Source organism: Phacochoerus africanus, chromosome 12 (genome assembly GCF_016906955.1).
Source record: "Phacochoerus africanus isolate WHEZ1 chromosome 12, ROS_Pafr_v1, whole genome shotgun sequence".
NCBI lineage: Eukaryota > Metazoa > Chordata > Mammalia > Artiodactyla > Suidae > Phacochoerus > Phacochoerus africanus.
Window position 1 is genome coordinate 19,653,611 of NC_062555.1, and position 19,856 is coordinate 19,673,466.

The following is a 19,856-nucleotide window of genomic DNA, read 5'->3' on the forward strand; positions in this document are numbered from 1 at the left end:
CCTGCCTCTCTTTGAGGTCCTTTATCTGCACCCCCTGCTTCTGATTCAGGATTTGTTCAGGAGGCTTGCAAAGGTCAGCGGCAGGGCTGTTTGACCAACCTGGTACAGGGTCTAGCACATAGCAGGAGGAGTAAATAAATATCGTGGATGACCTCAGATGGGAGAGCGGACAAGGCTCACTGACCTGGTCATGAGAGACACGGCTCCAGGCCCTTCCACCCTGAGTGGGTGACCTAACCCAGGAGGAGGGCGGTTCGGCCCACGCATTCGGGATCCCTGGCCTGGGGGTGGCCCCTCCGGGAGCAGACCTGCCCCGGGGGGATGTTGATTGCGGTGGCGGAGGCTGGGCTGGCGGGCGGATGGACGAGGGAGGGGGCGGAGGGGCGGAGGGGACCGGGGCCCAAGTTCACGCCTCCCTTCCTACATCCCACGAGCAGCGGAAGCGATTATTCCCCGCAGGCGTCTGGCGGGGCGGGGGGCGGGCTCGCACCCCGAAGACACACGGGCCTCCCCACGTCCACTCCTTTGATCGCGCCGCCGCCCAGGGCCCCCTCCCTCGGCCCCGGGGCTGTATAACTGGAGGCCGTGCCTCTCCTGGTGGCGCACTGGGGTCGGGCAGCGATGGCCACAGCGGAGTCCAAGCAGCTCCAGTTCGGGGACAGCGCCGCGCCGCCCGCCTACCGGCCCGCCCACGCCGGCGGGGCGTTCCTGCCGCCCCCGAGCCCCGCCGCTGCCCTGCTCCCCGCGCGCCCCTCTGATCCCGGCCCGGAACGCAGCACCCACGCCGCTTTCGCTGGCTTTCTCGGGAGAGGTCCCAGGCCCGCTGCGCAGACCCCCGCCGGCCTGGGCCCGCCTGCGCCCCTCAAAGGCGCTGCCGTCCAGTCGGCGTCGCAGCGCCGCAAGCGCACGTCGTTCAGCCCGGAGCAGCTGCAGCTGCTGGAGCTCGTCTTCCGCAGGACCATGTACCCCGACATCCACCTGCGTGAGCGCCTGGCCGCGCTCACCCTGCTTCCCGAGTCTAGGATCCAGGTGAGCGGCTCCGGCCAGGATTCCCCGGGCGGCACCCCGGTGCCACTTAACGTGACGCTGGGCAAATTCCTTCCCTGGAGCCTCAGTGTAAAATCAGTACCTATTGCCTAGGGTGATTGTGAGGTTTAAATGAAATAATTTAGGCGCACTCTCAAAGACTTGTATCTTTCATTGCTAGGAACAGGGCTCCTCCTCCGAGGCTAGCTGGTCTCTTGATCAAAAAGTGTATCCTCAGCAGGAAGGCGGTGGGAGGTATTTTCACACTTTTTCCTTATCCAGGAAGGAGAGACAGGGACAGTTGGTTTCCTCTGGTATGAGAATGGTAACTGAGACAGTGCAGGGCTGGTTCACTAAGTTGCTCTCTGGGCCCCTCCGCCAGATTTTTGGCGGGTACTGGGTCCGGAATTTGGGTTGGAAAGGATGTAGCCTCTTAGGGTAAAGACAAGCATATGGAGCTTGTCTTGAAAAATATAGTGCAAGGTGCGTTTATTGCTAAAGTAATTTTGATCAAAATCCTAAAGCTTGGTGGTAATGAGAAGCCTGCCTTTTTTGCCTGTTAGTCTGTAGCACTGTGGTCCGTTTCTACTTAAAGTGAAGCTTTAAATTTTCAACAGCTGGCACAGAAGCTTCCTAGGCAGGACAGGTCCCTGGGTAATTGTGGGGAAATAGTAAAAAGAGAAATTTATTCACATAAGTGAATGAAGTCCACTGAGCAGAATATCTTGTAATTAATTATCACTTTCAAAAACTGATTTTCCAAAAAAAAAAAAAATTTTTTTTTTGGCCAAGTCTGCAGCATATAGAAATACCCAGACCAGGGATCGAACTCATGCCACTGCAGCAGGTGCCCAAGCTGCTGCAGTGACAACTCTGGATCCTTAACCTGCTGTGCCGCAAGAGAAGCCACAAGGGAACTGATTTTCCAAATTATTTTAATGCTTATCATCTTTAAGCATAGCAGCATTTTTTCCCTAAAATTCTTTATTTCTGTGGTCTGAATTTTCATTGCAAATGTCCCTATAAAAGTATAGCAAGAACTAGGTGTTTTTTTTTTTTTTGAGCTTTGCAGTATTTTTAATACTTGTATGTTATAATTTCACTATTATAACCAGTGATTTCTTCCAAAAGTTATTAATATATATGAAGGATTCTGATATCTGCATAATTTCCCCACCAAATTCTCTACTGATTCTTAATAGTTTATAGCTGTTTCATGTTGATTCACGTCCCCTTCCAGATGTATATTTGTATGGTCTGTACTTACTAATAATTTTGCCTTCTCCTTTCCAATATTTACACTTCTTTCTTTCCTTTTTTAAATTTTTTAATGATTTTTATTTTTTGCATTATAGTTGGTTTACAGTTTCTGTCAATTTCTACCCTACAGTAGAGTGACCCAGTCACACATGTATACACATTCTTTTTCTCACATTATCCCCCCTCACGAAGAACTAGGTGTTATTCCAGTTTTGCACCTGGGAATGGTGGGGCTGACAAAGCCACATGCTCAGACTTTGTGCTTTGCAAAAACCATAAAGCTCTGGAGCAGGGAGCCAGGACATGTTAAACTGGAACTTATCAACTATGAAGGTAAGAGTAGCATAAGGACTCCAACCAAAAGTAGTCTCTCCTCTCTTCCAGGTGTGGTTCCAGAACAGGCGTGCCAAGTCGCGCCGTCAGAGCGGCAAATTCTTTCAACCTTTAGCCAGGCCTGAGCTTTTTGTCCACCACTCTGCTTGTGAAACGGAAGGGAGATATTTGAAGCCCCAGCTGCCTCTGGAGGTAGATGTGAACTGCCTGCCCGATCCCAGCAAGGTTGGAGGGAGCATCTCAGACCCTAGCTCCCAAGGTCAGAATTTCGAAACCTTTTCTCCTCTCTCTGAAGACATTGGTTCAAAGTTGGACTCATGGGAAGAACACATCTTTTCTGCCTTTGGTAATTCTTGAGGAGTCTGGAGAGTTCAGGATGAGCTCAGATGAACCATGACTGACAGCCAGGGAGACACACACCAGAATACTGTCCTTTCTGGCTTCTGTATTAAGGACATATCCATGTTAACCTTGGTAATGGTTTTGAGTCATCGCTCACCTGTGAAGCTTCCCCCCCCTTTTGCCCGTGAACCTTTGCCCATGGCCTGTTCTTTCTTCAGAGTACACACCTCCTAGGAGTTCTGGCATTTATTTTTACCAGTGCATCTCCAAATCTGCGCATTCATTTTGGTCTGCACGCCTGCTCCCTCTTACCAGTCCTTTTGTTATTTTTCAGAGTGGCTTTTCAGAACTCATTTCCTTCGCAAGAACTCTTCAGTTTAACTCAGTTTCCCCTTATGCTTCACTGCTTTTGTCCTCCTATGGTTCCTCCAAGGCTTAGAATCCTAACCTCATGCTGACCCAGATCCTTCCATCCTCATCCTCTCACCAAGATTTACTACCTTGTAAGTTTGGCCTGTCATCTTTACACTCATTTGTAGTGCCAGTGATTTCTGCATCAGATTATTCAAGAGTAGCCTCCATCTGCTACCAAATTCTGAAACTATTGGGTTACCTTTCCAGATAGCCTACAGAACAGTTATGCACATCTTTTTTTTTTTTTTTGCTTTTTACGGCCGTGCCTTCGGCACATGGAAGTACTCAGACTAGGGGTGAAATTGGAGCTACAGCTACCAACCTACACCACAGCCACAGCAACACCAGATCCTTAACCCACTGAGTGAGGGCAGGAATTGAACCCCCATCCTCACGGATTCTAGTCAGATTCATTTCCTCTGAGTCACAACAGGAACTCCAAGTATGCACATCTTCTAAAGGTCACCATCCCAGTATATGCCTATGTCTCAAAGCCAATCCTCTCAGTTTTGGAACTAAATGATCACCTCTCTTCTTTCAGAACACTCTAGACCTTCCTCTTTCTGAAGGTGTAACTTTCTCTAATCCTGATTTTGTACTTGTATCAATCACTCCAGCATTACCCTTAGCACTTGTTATTGTACTTCTGTGCAACTTTATTATTAAATGTTTTCCACAAATGTTTCATTGTAATTCCTTTGGACAGCACTTAGTACAGCGTGTCACTCCGTAATTGCTCAGTACGTATTTTATGGTCATGAAAAACATTTCTCAAAGAAAAGTTTCTGCAAATGTAGTTGTTTCCCCCCACACACACACCAGCAGCATGTGGAAGTTCCCAGGCCAGGGATAGAACCTGCACTGCAGTCCCAACCTGCTCCAGAGCTGTGGCAACTCCGGATCCTTAACCCGCTGTGCCACATGGGAAATTCCTTTTAGTCTAGCAGTGAAGGATCCGGTGTTGTCACTGCTGTGTTTGGGTTCAATCCCTGGCCCTCGAACTTCCACATGCCATAGACCTGGCCAAAAAAAAAAGTCTATCTGGCTTGTTCAAAGTTTAGTAACATGAGTCTTTTGGTTTCAGGGATTTCTCTTTCCCAATTTATATGATAAGAATGTATGTAAATTACTGTTTCTAAGTTAGCCTGAGATAAATTATTGTTTTGATATTTTGAGGGTTTTCAGACTCCTGAGGATAAAGGGAAACTGTATATGAGGTAATCATAGGTGAGGTTTCTTTGTAAGCTGTGGAGGAGGCTCATGAGAAGCCATGGCTGGGGCCAGGACTCATGTCTTGATGGTTACTAGAAGAGTCTGAGCTATGTTTAATGTCTTAGAGATTATACATCCAGTTACCCTATTTTTCTTTCTTCCTTTTTTTTTTTTTTTTTTTTTTGCTTTTTAGGGCCATACCTGGGGCAAATAGAGGTTCCCAGGCTAGGGGTCAAGTTGGAGCTGCAGCTGCCTCCCTATGCCACAGCTCATGGCAACGGTAGATCCTTAACCCACTAAGTGAGGCCAGGGATCAAACCTGCATGCTCATGGATACCAGTAGGGTTTATTACCCACTGAGCCACAACGGGAACTCCCAGTTACTCTAATTTTCATAGAGGTGTTAAATGACTTGCAGTTTTTAGAGTAGCAAATACACTATTAAAAGCAACCAGGACACAGTTGAGGAGCAACTTGACTTCTGAACCTCTAAAAACTGTCTGGAACCAAAAATGAGATGATAAACATAGCATATAGGATTGAACCTGCGTCCTCATGGATCCTAGTTGGGTTTGTTAACCGCTGAGCCACAAAGGGAATTCCAGTTTATTAATTTTATTACTGCATTTACATTGTGTTATGCTGTTTTCCCCAGTGAACAGTTTAAAAATTTACAAATATTTAAATCTTGTCACAATTTTGTTTTCTTTTTCTTTTTTGGCCACCCCATGGCATATGGAGTTCCTGGGCCAGGGAGCAGATCCAAGCTGTAGTTGCTGCTACAGCAACACGGGATCCTTAACCCACTGTGCCAGGCTGGGGATCGAACCTGCATCCCAGTGCTCCATGGAGGCCTCTCTGATCCTGTTGCACCACTGCAGGGAACTCTCACAGTTTTTAATGTGGGATCCTTTAAGAAGAGCAGTCCACACTGCTCTCAAACTAACTGCTAAATGTATTACAGGCATTACGTGGTTAATCCTCAGAACTGCTGTATAAGGTGCGGACCATTTCTTTAAAGATGAAGAAATTTGGAGTTCCCGTCGTGGTGCAGCAGAAACGAATCCGACTAGGAACCATGAGGTTGCAGGTTTGATCCCTGGCCTCGCTCCATGGATTAAGGATTCAGTGCTGCCGTGAGCTGTGGTGTAGGTTGCAGATGCGGCTCAGATCTGGCATTGCTGTGGCTCTGGTGTAGGCTGGCAGCTGTAGCTCTGATTAGACCCCTAGCCTGGGAACCTCCATATGCCATGGGTGTGGCCCTGAAAAGACAAAAACAAAAAACAAAACAAAACAAAAAAACAAAAAAAAAGAAAGAAAAAGAAAAAAAAGAAATTTAAGCAGTAACTGACAATCACATGGCTAATAAATGACACCCAGGACTCAAACCAAAGACTAAGTCAGTCCACCATTTACTCACAGCCATATAATGCTGGCCATATTGGCTTGGCCTTTTTATCAACAATAAACCAAATGATATTATTTAGTCAATTAACAGTCACAGTGATATTATTTAGTCAATAAAAGTCACAATGATAATTGATAGGTTTAAAGGCTACTCCTGAGTCAGAATTTCTGCATCCAACTGAGTACTGCCTCATCTTTCAAAGCCGTCATCATGGAGGACCATACTTTCCCTCCAGTGACATCAATATTGCTTAGAGCGCTTTTGAAACTCTTATTTGTTCATTTGTTCTACAAATATTTGGTCCCTATGAAAGGCACTTTCTCAGGGCCTGGAAGTAAAATGGTCAGCAAGATCAGAAATTAGGCCAGTGTGGAGACAGAAGAAAAAATATAAAGTTGCAAATATGACAAAGTGCTGGAAGGAGAGGTACATGAGGACCTGAGGTGATTGTTGTGCTCAAAGAACTCTTCCTTGAGAAAGTAATGCTGAAGGTAATATGTGTAGGACCATTAGCGCAGTTACCAGGTAAAAGGAGAGGGGACATACCACATAGAAGATGCAAAGGCTCTGTGCAATAAGGAGCAGGATGGAGAAACTGCAGGGGAGGACAGATCGTGTATGACTGTGTAGGTCTTGTTCTGAATTTGTCCTGAGAGCCATAAGACTTTCAATGGGGATAACACGAACGATTCTGCATTTTAAGAGTGTGGCTCTGGCTGCATTTGAGCAGAGCTGCATGGATACTGGGAGGTGGCTTAGGATATGACCGCTGTGTTTTAGGCTAGTGAAGAGGGTGGCTGGGCTGCAAGTACTGGTGATAAGGAAGATGCGGAAAGGTGCATGAACTCAAGGGAAAAAATTTAACAGGCAAGTTTTTTTTTTTGGAGATTTTCAATGGTATCAAGTAAATGTGGTTTTTGGAATTAAAGGTAATTCAGAACTGGATATACACAACGCATGTGCTTGCTTGCTTGGTGACTCAATCAGACAGCTCACTCCAAACGACTACTTTCAACCATACGGTTTTTTTCTTCCTTAAGCAAAAATAAAATTCATACATATTTTTAGGTATAGTTCTTGTCACCAACACATGACACTGGAAGATAAGGACAGTGCATAATGAAATATGTTCAAAACTAGGTATAACTACAGTGTGACAAGTTAGCCTTAAGAATGTAAAAGAAAAAAAGTAAAAAATGTTTACTTAATTCTAGGCAGAATTTTTTTTTTTGTCTTTTGTCTGTTGTTGTTGTTGTTGTTGTTGTTGTTGTTGTTGTTGCTATTTCTTGGGCCGCTCCCGCGGCATATGGAGATTCCCAGGCTAGGGGTTGAATCGGAGCTGTAGCCACCGGCCTACGCCAGAGCCACAGCAACGCCAGATCCAAGCCACATCTGCAACCTACACCACAGCTCACGGCAACGCCGGATCGTTAACCCACTGAGCAAGGGCAGGGACTGAACCCGCAACCTCATGGTTCCTAGTCGGATTCGTTAACCACTGCTCCACGACAGGAACTCCAATTCTAGGCAGAATATTAAAAAAAATCAACCTTTCTCTAGGTCTGCAGTCAAGCAAGTAACTTACTTGCTTAGTGTTTTCCATAGTGATGACTCAGATGGGAAAACCCTAAAATAATATTGGAAAGTATTGAAATTCAAAATGACTTGGTGATTAATGTGCACTGTTTCTTCCAAAATATGTAATTTACTGGAAATCTTTTTTTTTTTTTGCTTTTTAGGGCTGTACCTGCAGCATATGGAGGTTCCAGGTTAGGGGTAGAATTGGAGCTGTAGCCGATGGCCTACACCACAGCCAAAGCAATGCAGGATCCGAGCCACATCTTCGACCTACACCACAGCTCATGGCAACGCTGGATCTTTAACCCACTGAGCAAGGCCAGGGATCGAACCTGTGTCCTCATGGATGCTAGTCAGATTTGTTAACCGCTGATCCCTGACAGGAATTTCTAGTGGAAATCATTTTTAAAAACTTTAAACATTAGGAATACTTATCAACTTATATTATTAAATGAAAATGTAGATGATATTACTTTTCATAGATCAATTTATTTAGAATTACAAATATTAAGAATAAAAGATTTATGCATTTCTTAATTAACATAACAGTTTAGCTAAATATAAACTCTGCACTAAAGTTCTGCAGTGGCACAATATCAACAAAGAATATGGAAGCATTTTTAAACTATACAAAAATTTCAAATGGAAAATAATCTTGTTTCAGTTTTATTATACATTAACATATAAAAAGTCTCATTTTATGAGACATCTAAAAGAATCAAAGCCACTTCTACTGCTATATCTTAAACTCCAAATCTGAAAACAATTTATTATATTTTGACTTTATAATAATATTCTATATTAAAACAGAGAAAATTCCAAATACACACTTTTTACAAGATTGACATCTTAGGCAGGGTTTTCCTTAAAAAGCCAAAAACCAAAACCCAAAAAAACCCATAACCAAATACAAACCTTTTGCTCCATTTCCTAGCACTAGCTATTTTATTTGTTTTCCTTATAAAATCTTTTTACTTTATAAATTGTGTATTGTTGGATTTCAACCAGTAATCTGGTTCAAAAGTTGTGCAAATAAACAAAAATATGAAAATAGTGTGTTATCAGTCTTTTTTTTTTTTTTAAATAAATCTTGTAACAATAGTACTTTTTGCCCTGAATAGACGGGAAAAGACATGCCAAATCCATTTGCTGAAATTAAGCATCTTGCAGTAATGTTTCTTTCCTGCTCCTTCATTTTCTTTCAACAGACAAACAACAAAGGTTTCTTTTATAAATTATGATAAATTAAAATATTTATTATAAAATGATCTATAGAACCATGTCACATTGCAAGTATACATCATATATACTTGTAAAGTCCATATTTCCCACCTTTATTCCAGTGGCTTCCTTAAAATGAGGACTTCCCACATCTCATGATATTATTTTTTGAAGACTGAGATGGTGATCAACTAAATGAATTGGAGTTGTAATTTTCTAGGTGGAATTTCCACAATGCCATGCATAATGCACAAAAAGGCCATGTTTCTTCATGTTCTCCACTGCAGTAATTGTCTGCATGGGGTGGGTTGAATTCATGCATAAAAAAAAAAAATGGTCAATATTCTTCCACGAAATTGTATTATGTTCAGACATTTTCAGTTTAAAAATACTTGCTAATAAACATATGTAACATAAGCAAGTGCTATTGCAGCTGAGTAATAAAAGAAAAATAAATATAATGCTCGTCAGCAATGCTGGTTTAAGAAGCAGTACAGTATATTGAAATGCCTTATTTGGAGATTTAAATTTCCCTTGTTTTTCCAGCAGTTAGGGTATTTGGTGTTGGAAGCCTACATAAAGGAAGATAACTTCTCAAAAAAAATGTCCTATGCAGTTGGAATAATTACATCTTTTACTCAGTCTCTGTTGGTGTTATTTGCTGCAAAGGCATGTAAGTTTCCCATCTGGCTCAGGCCACTCTGAATATGTGCAACGTGAATCTCTACATTATTCTGAAAGCAACTGTAAAAAAGAAGAAACGTGGTTAACCACCTTGTCTCACAAAGTTAAGAAAAACAATTTCTAAAAAAGGAAGAGCTGAATTTTAATTAGGAAATAGCTAAGATAATGATCCAGGTAATAAATCTTCCCTTTACATTAGCTATAAGTCTACTTCAGTACTAAGTGAAAAAGTGTGCTGGGAAGAAGCTGAGGAGCCATGGCAGCACTGGAAAGAGGCCTCATCTCTTTGTGGAAGCCTCACTTCTAGGGTGAACGCCCGCGCTAAACCCAAACATAAATACTCTATGTCTTCTGACTTCTTTGTATTAAAATCCGTCTCAAATTTCTATTCTCAACAGACTGGATGTAACTGAAAAGCTCATTTACAATTTACTTATAGGATAAAAGCTATATGACTAGGAAATAAATATGCATAATTTTTAAAGCGTGTACTGGAGATCACTATGAACTTAATATGAAAATGAGTAGAGTACATCTTATGAATTACCTGATATTAGAAGCATCTATTGTACTCTTGATATCATTTAATGAATCTGTAAGTGATTTGAATTCAAAGGAATTCAGGTCTCCTCCTTCTGCTAGACACTAAAAGAAAAAAAATTCAAAATTTAATTGAATTACAGTTCAAACTGAGACCCCCAAATACTCTAATACCTGGTTTAGTTTTTTAGCAACGAATTAGCATAGTTTATTTAGGTGTCAAAATTAAGAAAACATTCTTAATACTTTCTCAGAAAATACTTCCAAAATTTACCTTAATTTGTAATAAAATAGCTGTAAGCCTGGAGATTAAGTCTGTCAGATTGTCGTTTTCTACACAGGGCTGTCCTGTTGATGAATTTGCATGCCGAACAATTTCCTGTGCTTCTTCCTCACACCTTCGTCTCATATCTGTCGGCTGATCTGCTGGCTGCAACCCTTGATCTGGAGCAAGCTGAATACAGATGAATGAAACATAAGCTGTACATTAATAAGGCCATGATAATTTCTGTGTGTCTATGCCCTGTTTTCAGATTTGGATATTTATAAAACTAGCATTTATAACAAAAATGATGCTCACTCTTTTTTTTTTGTCTTTTTAGGGCTGCAGCTGCGGCATATGAAAGTTCCCAGGCTAGGGATCAAATTGGAGCTATAGTCACCAGCCTATGCTACAGCCACAGCAACGCCAGATCTGAACCATGTCTGCAAGCTACACCACAGCTCACGCCAATGCTGGATCCTAACCCACTGAGTGAGGCCAGGGATTGAAACTGCATCCTCATGGATGCTAGCCAGATTTGTTTCCACTGAGCCACAACGGGACTCCATGATACTCACACTTCACCTTAGGAGTTTTTCCTCCTCTAACAGTATTTATTTTATTTTATTTTTTGTCTTTTTGCTATTTCTTGGGCCACTCCCTCGGCATATGGAGGTTCCCAGGCTAGGGGTCTAATCGGAGCTGTAGCCACAGGCCTACGCCAGAGCCACAGCAACGCGGGATCCGAGCCGCGTCTGCAACCTACACCACAGCTCACGGCAACGCCGGATCGTTAACCCACTGAGCAAGGGCAGGGACCGAACCCGCAACCTCATGGTTCCTAGTCGGATTCGTTAACCACTGCGCCACGACGGGAACTCCTTTTGTTTTTAAATTTGTTTTATATTTTTGGTAACTTTTAATTTTGATATACTTTCAATCTTCTAAAAAAGAACGGCACAAAAAAAAATCTTGATAACCTTTTACCTAGATCACTAACTGCTCATGGTTTATTGTGTTTCATTTAACATTTCACCTTTCTCTCTCTGTATATATACATTTTCCCTTAACCATTAATTTGAGAATTCGAAAACACTCTTTACCCCTAAATACTCAAGCTTGTATTTACTAAGTCCATGGATATTCTCTTACATAACCACAGTGAAATGATCACAATCCAGAAATTTAGCACTGATATAATAGCATTTTTCTAACAGTCCACATTCAGATTTCATCAACTGTTCCAATAAGGCCTTACACAGCTATTTCCCCCCTGAATACATTTGGTTGTCATGTTTCTCTAGACCCTTTTTGTCTGGTCCTTCATGACCTTGATATTTTTGAAGAGTACCAGCCAATTATTTTGCATAATATCCCTCTATGTGGGTTTGTCTGTTTCCTCTTGATTAGACTGAGGTTTTACATCTTTGGCAGGAACACACAAAAGTGATGCCGAGTTCTTCTCTGTGCATGGTGCTCTGGAGGCACATGATGTTTATCTGTCCCACGACTGTGGATGTTATCTTTGATCACTTGGTTAAGGTAGCTATGTGCCTCCTAATCAACAGAGAGCTTCCTCAATTTTTCTTATAGCAGCACAGTGCTCCACTGTGGGATGTGCTCTAAGTTAGTCAGCCAATTCCCTACGTATGGGCGTTTAGTTTTTTCCCCTAATATTTTGCAATTACCATAACACTGCAGTGAATAACTTTGTCCTCTAGCACACATTTTTTAATTGAAGTGTACATAAATACATAAAAGAACGCAAATCATAATGCATAAGGGTTAATAAATATTCACAAATCAAACATGCCTGAGAAATCAGCATCTAGATTAAGAAACAATATTACGGAGTTCCCTTGTGGCACAGCAGGTTAAGGATCTGGCATTGTCACTGCAGTGGCTCAAGTCGCTGCCTGGGTGAGGGTTCGATCCCTGGTCTGGGAACCTACACATGCCATAGGCATGGCCAGAAAAAACAAAAAATAAACCAGAATATTACCAGCCCCTCAGAGGCCAACTGCCATCTTCCAGTACTCCAAGGGTAAACCCCATCCTGACGTCTAGCATCATATATTAGCCTTTGCTGGCTTTTAAGCTTTACATAAATGGAAACATGCATTATACATTCTTTTGTGTATGACTTTAGCTGTTCAATATTTGCATGTTCTCATATGACTAAATATATTCACATGTTTGTGAGTTCATCCATGGTGCTCTAAGTAGATGAGTTCATTCATTCTTACTCCTGAGAATTCCACTGTATATTATGTGACAGTTTACTGATTCATTTCAGTATTTATGGGTATTTGGGTAATTTCTAATTTTTGGCTAAACTTTATCTAGCCATATCTATATATATATATATATCTATAATGAACAGAGATGCTATGTATGTTCTAGTGTGTCTTCCGTTAAATATGTGTTTGGTATATACTTAGAAGTAAATTGCCTAGTCATAGTATTCTCTCTGATATGTTCATATTTTAAAATCAATATTAAAAAAATAAAAGGGTGCGGCCCTAAAAAGAAAAAAAAAAAAGCTAACTGTTTAAGAATCTCATATCACAAACAGAGGTGGCTTTAAATAAACCCATGCATTTATGGTCAATTAATCTATGATGACAGAGAGGCAAGAATGTACAATGGAGAAAAGATAGTCTCTTTAATAAATGGTGCTGGGAAAATTGCACATCTATACACAAAAGAATGAAATTAGAACATATCTAACACCATACACAAAAATAAACCTAAAATGGATTAAAGACCTAAATGCAAGACTGGATACTGTAAAACTCCTATAGGAAAACATAGGCAGAAAACTCTGTGTTATGGAAACAAAGGCAAAAATAAACAAATGGGACCAGATCAAACTTACAAGCTTTTGCACAGCAAAGAAAACCATAAACAAGACAAAAAGACAACCTATAGAACGGGAGAAAATATTTGCAAATGATGTGACCAACTAGGGATTAATTTCTAAAATATACAAACAGCTTATATAGCCAAGTAAAAAAAGCAAAAAAAAAAAAACCCAACTGAAAAATGGGCAGGAGTTCCCGTCATGCCTTAGAGGTTAACGAACTTGACTAGCATCCATGAGGACGAGGGTTCGATCCCTGGCCTCACTCAGTGGGTTGAGGATTTGGCATTGCCGTGAACTGTGCTGTAGGTCATAGATGTGGCTTGGATCCTGCATTGCTGTGGCTGTAGTGTAGGCTGGCAGCTATAGCTCTAGTTGGACCCGTAGCCTGGGATCTTCCACATGCCCCAGGTGCAGCCCTAAAAAGACAAAAAGCCAAAAAAAAAAGAAAAAGAAAAAGAAAAATGAGCAGAAGACCTAAACAGACATTTCTTCAAAGAAGATATATAGATGGCCAGTAGGCACATGAAAAGATGTTCTAATTATTAGAGAAATACAAATCAAAACTACAATGAGGTGGAGTTCCCATCATGGCTCAGTGGTTAACGACTCCAACTAGGAAGCATGAGGTTTCGGATTCAATCCCTGGCCTCGGTCAATGGGTTAAGGATCCGGATTTGCTGTGAGCTGTGGTGTAGGTTGCAGACTCGGCATGGATCCCATGTTGCTGTGGCTCTGGCGTAGGCCGGTGGCTACAGCTCTGATTAGACTCCTGGCCTGGGAATCTCCATATGCCACGGAAGCGGCCCTAGAAAAGTCAAAAAGACAAACAACAATAACAACAACAACAAAACTACAATGAGGTATCATCTCATACTGGTCAGAATGGTCACCATCAAAAAAACTACAAATAATAATTGCTGGAGAGGGTGTGAAGAAAAGGGAACCGTCATACACTGTTGGGGGGAATATAAGTTGGTGCAACCATTATGGAGAAAAGCAGGGAGCTTCCTTAAAAAACCAAAAATAGAGTTACCATATGATCCAGCAATCCTACTCCTGAGAATACATCCGGAAAAGATGAAACTCTAATTCAAAAAGACACGTGCACCCCAATGTTCATTGTGGCACTATTTACAATAGTTAAGACATGGAAGCCACCTGAATGTCCAACAACAGAGAAATAGATAAAGAAGATATGGTGTTATGTATACAGCACAAGGAACTAGATTCAATACCTTTTTTTTTTCTTTTTTGTCTTTTTGTATTTTCTGGGGCTGCACCCGGGACATATGGAGGTTCCCAGGCTAGGGGTCGAATTGGAGCTGTAGCCACCGGCCTACACCAGAGCCACAGCAACGTCATATCTGAGTCACGTATGCGACCTACACCACAGCTCACAACAACACTGGATCCTTAACCCACTGAGCAAGCCCAGGGATCGAATCTGCAATGTCATGGTTCCTAGTCAGATTTGTTAACCACTGAGCCACGACAGGAACTCCTAGATTCAGTATCTTGTAATAACCTACAGTGGAAAAGAATCTGAAAGAATATACATGAATCACTTTGCTGTATACCTGAAACACTAAATCAACTATACTTCCTCCCCCAAAAAAGAGGTGGCTTTACTGGAAACATATAACCTCTAAGAATGCAAATGCACGAGCATTCTAAATTCATCACAATCATTTAATTCTTACCTTGTAGCAAGAAACTAAAATTTTAGGTGGAAATTTGAACCACCTTCATATCTACAATTGTATGTCCATGATAATGATAATTCACAAATAACCCTATAGTCTATGTGGTTGAAGTTCAAGAAGGAAACAAGATTTAATACATAGCATGACCATAACTTTGTGAGAAAAAGCATTTATATTAAAAAAAGATTAGGAGGAAATAAAACAAAATATAGTCTTTGGGGTAGTGGAATTAAGAAAAGTTATTTCTCTGGATTTTTCTACATTTTTGGAGAGCTATACTCATTTGTATTCAAAGAAATAAAAACTCAATAGATAGTTCACTGTGTGTAAAGCATTCTTAAATGTTGATGCTGTAAGGAATATATACATATATATATAAAATATGGATCTGCTAAAGGATTTTATAAGGACACTGGCTTAGTTTGGATTTTCTGAAATGTGATAACAGCATTAAGCTTCAAATAAAGAGCAGACAGCACAGCCCCTCAAGGGAAATTCATACAAATTACCTACCTCATAGCAGTACTGTTGAACCTTATGTAAAACTTTGTTTAGGTCCTTGTTCAGTTGCTCAAGCTCGAGAACAATTGTTGCATATCGCCGCTGAAATTCAATGCCAATGGGCATGGAATATGATTTCTGAGAAGGAAAAAAGTCAGATTTTGATAAACTTTTAAAACAATGCAATTTTAATTATCTAATAGGATATTTGACTTATTAAACTGAAGGTAATTAAAACTGTCTGTACTCAATTTTATATTTCTATGTGATAATGTTTTACTGTTATTTTGAAGAGTGTCTTTTTCTTAGGAGCATCATTATGTCTGTCATTTACTTTTTAAAAAACAGAGCTCTTTTATATATAACTGTGTATATCTATCTGTATCTATATACATAGAGAAGGATTACATGAAATAAAATTGTTCAATACATATATATTTCTTATAATCTTCCAACTTTTTCATTTTTTTTTTTTTTTGGCTATGCCTGCAGCATGCAGGAGTTCCCAGGCCAGAGACTGAATCTGGGCGACAGCAGTGACAATGCTAGATCCTTAACTGCTAGGCCACCAAGGAACTCCCACTTTGTCATTTTTTAAAATAAAAAGTTGTTAAAAATTATATGTATTCATTTGAAATGTTCTAGTTACTTAAACTCAATTGATTCTCCATCTGCAATCAATTCGTTATAGCATAATGGATGAGAGCATGGGTGCCAGAATCAGATTATATGTTCAAATCCCAACTCTATTACTTACTAGCTGTGTGACCTTAAGCAAGTTCCTTAATTTCTCTGTGCCTCTATTGCCTCATCTGCAAGATGGGGATAATAAGAACATCTACCTAATGAGATTATGGCAAAGCTTAATTGTAGCATACTATACAAATCCTAGTATACTGCCTCCCACATAGAAAATCGCCAATGAATATTAACTGTTATCATCATTGCCACCATTCCATATTTGCTTCCTATCAGTAAGTAAAATGGACTTTGATTCCATGATTCCATTTCCTTTCCTCTATTCATAAAACCTCCAAAAAATTACACTATCCATTCCACTCCAGCTGCAAATGCTGCAACGAGACTTCTTCAGTTAAGCCAAATTTTTTTTTTTTTTTTTAAGGGTTGTATCCATGGCATAAGGAGGTTCCCAGGCTAGGGTCACTGAGTGAGGCCAGGGATCGAACCTGAATCCTCATGGATACTAGTTGGGCTGTTATAGCTGAGCCGTAACAGGAACTTCCAGTTAAGCCTAATTTAACCACATTTCTTTTTTTTTTTAAGAGGATTTCCAAGAAAGCAAATCATCATGTATGATTGTTTTTTTTTTTTTTTTTGTCTTTTTGCCATTTCTTGGGCCGCTCCCACAGCATACGGAGGTTCCCAGGCTAGGGGTCGAATCGGAGCTAGAGCCACCGGCCTACACCAGAGCCACAGCAACTCGGGATCCGAGCCGCGTCTGAGACCTACACCACAGCTCATGGCAAGGCCAGATCCTTAACCCGTTGAGCAAGGCCAGGGATCGAACCCAAAACCTCATGGTTCCTAGTCAGATTTGTTAACCACTGAGCCAAGATGGGGATAATAAAAACATCTACCTAATGAGATTATAGCAAAGTTTAACTGTAGCATACTATACAAATCCTAGCATACTGCCTCCCACATAGAAAATCTCCTGAATATCAACTGTTATCATTGCCATCATTGCCAAAACTACTACTCACACTAGCTTCAAATCACAGCATTATAATTGTTTAACAGAAACCTTTGGAATTCCCTTCGTGGCTCAGAGGTTAACAAACCTGACTAGGATCCATAAGGATACATGTTTGATCCCTGGCCTTGCTTGGTGGGTTAAGGATCCGGCATTGCCATGAGCTGTGGTGTAGGTTGAAGATGCAGCTTGGATCCCTTGTTGCTGTGGCTGTGGTGTAGGCCAGCAGCTGCAGCTCCGATTCAACCCCTAGCCTGGGAACTTCCATATGCTGCTGGTGCAGCCCTAAAAAGCAAAAAAACCCACCCCAAACAATCAACCTTGTTTAGTCTTAACATTTTTCAGATGAGATCATCTGAAAAATGTTAAGACTGAACAAGGCTGATTAATGCTAATGTTTCATTTAACAGCACCCATTATTAATGCTAATGTTTCGCTTAACAGCACCCATTATTAATAAAGTGCCAGGCACTGTTCTAAATGTTTAACAGGATCTCACTGAATCCTTGCTACCACCTCATGAGAAGGGTACTAAATTATCTCCATTTTACATTTGGAGGAATCTGAGGTCCATGTACCACAGCCAATAAGTGGTATGCATGCAGGATCTGAAACTAGTCAGTATTCCTCCACCACTGGGTCTGATGCACTGAAAGAGGAGGAAGGGAAAGAATGTCATAGGGGGATTAAGAAAGGGGTTAAGTCATTTTAAAAATATTTTTTATTTTGTAAATTTAAAAATTGTAATATTTTAAAATTGAATTATAACTGACATATAACATTCTGTTGGTGTATAACATAATGATTCTATATTTACATGCAAAAGCTCCTGGGCCAGGGATCAAACACATGCCACAGCAACGACAATGCTGGATCCTTAACCTGCTGGACCACTAGAGAACTCCTGTGTCATATTTTAGATTCTACATGTAAGTGATACATATGGTATTTAGTTTTCTATATGAGTGATACATATGGTATTTAGTTTTCTCTTTTGAACTTACCTCACTTGGTAGGATATTCTTTAGCATTCATGTTGCTGCAAATGGCATTATTTGAGTTATTTTTGTGCTTGGTGTGAGGGTGTGTTCTAATTTCACTGATTTACATGCAGCTGTCCAACTTTCCCAGCACCACTTGCTGAAGAGGCTTTTTCCCATTTTACCTTCTTGCCTTTTTTGAAGATTAATTGACCATAGGTGTGTGGGTGTTATTTCTGAGCTCTCTACTCTGTTCCCCTGACCCATGTCTGTTTCTTTCTTTCTTTTTTTTTTTTTTTTGTCTTCTGTCCTTTTTAGGGCCTCACCCGAGGCATGTGGAAGTTCCCAGGCTAGGGGTCTAATCAGAGCTGTAGCCACTGGCCTACGCCAGAGCCACAGCAATACCAGATCCAAGCCGCGTCTGCAACCTCCACCACAGCTCACAGCAACGCCGGATCCTTGGCTCACTGAGTGAGGCCAGGGATGGAACCCGAAACCTCATGGTTCCTAATCAGATTCGTTTCTGCTGTGCCACCATGGGAAATCCTCCATGTCTGTTTCTGTACCAATACCACACGGGTTTTTTGTTTTACTTTTTATTTTTTGGTCATGCTCACAGCATATGGAAGTTCCAGGGCCAGGGATCAAAACTTGAGCAGTAATCCAAGCCACAACAAACTGGATCAAGCAGGTTAAGCTGGATCCTTAACCTGCTGTGCGACTAGAGAATTCCAATACCACACTGTTGTGATTACTGTAGCTTTGAAGTATTCTCCTCAGTCTGGGAGAGTTTTGCCTCCTGCTTTGTTCTTTTTCCTCAGGACTGTTTTGGCAATTCTAGGTCTTTTATAGTTCCATACACATTTTTGGATTATTTGTTCTAGTTCTGTGAAATATGTAGTGGGTAATTTGAGAGGGATCACATTAAATCTGTAGCTTGCTTTGGGTAGTATGGTCACTTTAACATTAATTCTTCCATTCCAAGAGCATGGGATATCTTTCCACTTCTTTGAATTTTCTTTAATTTCCTTTATTAATGTTTTACAGTTCTCAGTGTGCTAAGTCTTTCACCTCCTTGGTCAGATTTATTCCTAAGGTTTTTTTTTTTGTGTGCTATTTTAAGAGTTACTGTTTTTGTACATTCCCTTTCTGATATTTCATTGTTAGTACACGGAAATGCAACTGATTTCTGAATTTTGATCTTTTATCCTGCTACTTTGCTGAATTCGTTTGTCATATCTAATAGTTTTTATATGGAATTTTTAGGGTTTTCTATATATAGTACCATGTCACTTGCATATGGTGAAAATTTTACCTCTTCCCTTCCAATTTAGATAACTTTCATTTCTTTTTTTGTCTGATTGCTGTGGCTAGGACTTGCAGTACTATATTGCAAGTTGAATATTATTGAATACTATTGAACATTAGTGGTGAGAATGGGCATCCTTGTCTTGTTCCAGATTTTAGTGAGAAGACTTTCAGCTTTTCTCCATTGAGTATTTTATTGGCTGTGGGTTTGTCTTAAATAGCTTTCAGTAAACCTTCTATCTTCTTTTTTTTTTTTTTTTTAAATCTTTTTAGGGCCACACCCACAGCATATGGAGGTTCCCAGGCTAGGGGTCAAATCAGAGCTGTAGCCGTTGGCTTACACCACAGCCAAGGCAAAACAGGACCTGAGCTGTGTCTGAGATTTACACCACAGCTCATGGCAATGCCGGATCCTTAACCCACTGAGCAAGGCCAAGGATCAAACCTGTGTCATCATGGATGCTAGTCAGATTCATTTCTACTGAGCCACAATGGGAACTCCAG

The 19,856-nt window shown here is 40.8% G+C and overlaps 2 protein-coding genes across 2 annotated transcripts in view; one reads left to right on the top strand and one right to left on the bottom strand.

The window, feature by feature from the left end:
• The first annotated feature begins 481 nt into the window (after nucleotides 1-481).
• MIXL1 (Mix paired-like homeobox) lies at nucleotides 482-3,626 on the top strand. Its single transcript, XM_047755041.1, has 2 exons — nucleotides 482-1,029; nucleotides 2,671-3,626. The coding sequence occupies exons 1-2, from the start codon at nucleotides 622-624 to the stop codon at nucleotides 2,974-2,976; spliced, it is 714 nt and encodes a 237-aa protein (XP_047610997.1). The 5' UTR covers nucleotides 482-621; the 3' UTR covers nucleotides 2,977-3,626.
• Nucleotides 3,627-8,046: 4,420 nt separating this feature from the next.
• Nucleotides 8,047-19,856, bottom strand: part of LIN9 (lin-9 DREAM MuvB core complex component) — a 75,597-nt gene continuing 63,787 nt past the window's right edge. Inside the window, exons 12-15 of the mRNA XM_047755240.1 lie at nucleotides 15,363-15,488; nucleotides 10,293-10,472; nucleotides 10,026-10,123; nucleotides 8,047-9,538 (exon numbers count right to left, since the gene is read on the bottom strand). Coding sequence (XP_047611196.1) covers nucleotides 9,433-9,538; nucleotides 10,026-10,123; nucleotides 10,293-10,472; nucleotides 15,363-15,488 — 510 coding nt within the window. The 3' untranslated portion in view covers nucleotides 8,047-9,432. The remainder of the gene's footprint in view (nucleotides 9,539-10,025; nucleotides 10,124-10,292; nucleotides 10,473-15,362; nucleotides 15,489-19,856) is intronic.

What these genes read in the sequence shown, in the direction of transcription:
- MIXL1 (XM_047755041.1), top strand. Translation starts at nt 622, where the DNA reads ATGGCCACAGCGGAGTCCAAGCAGCTCCAGTTCGGGGACAGCGCCGCG. An exon ending in TTCCCGAGTCTAGGATCCAG is followed by an intron (nt 1,030 to 2,670) that starts GTGAGCGGCTCC and finishes CCTCTCTTCCAG; the next exon opens with GTGTGGTTCCAGAACAGGCG.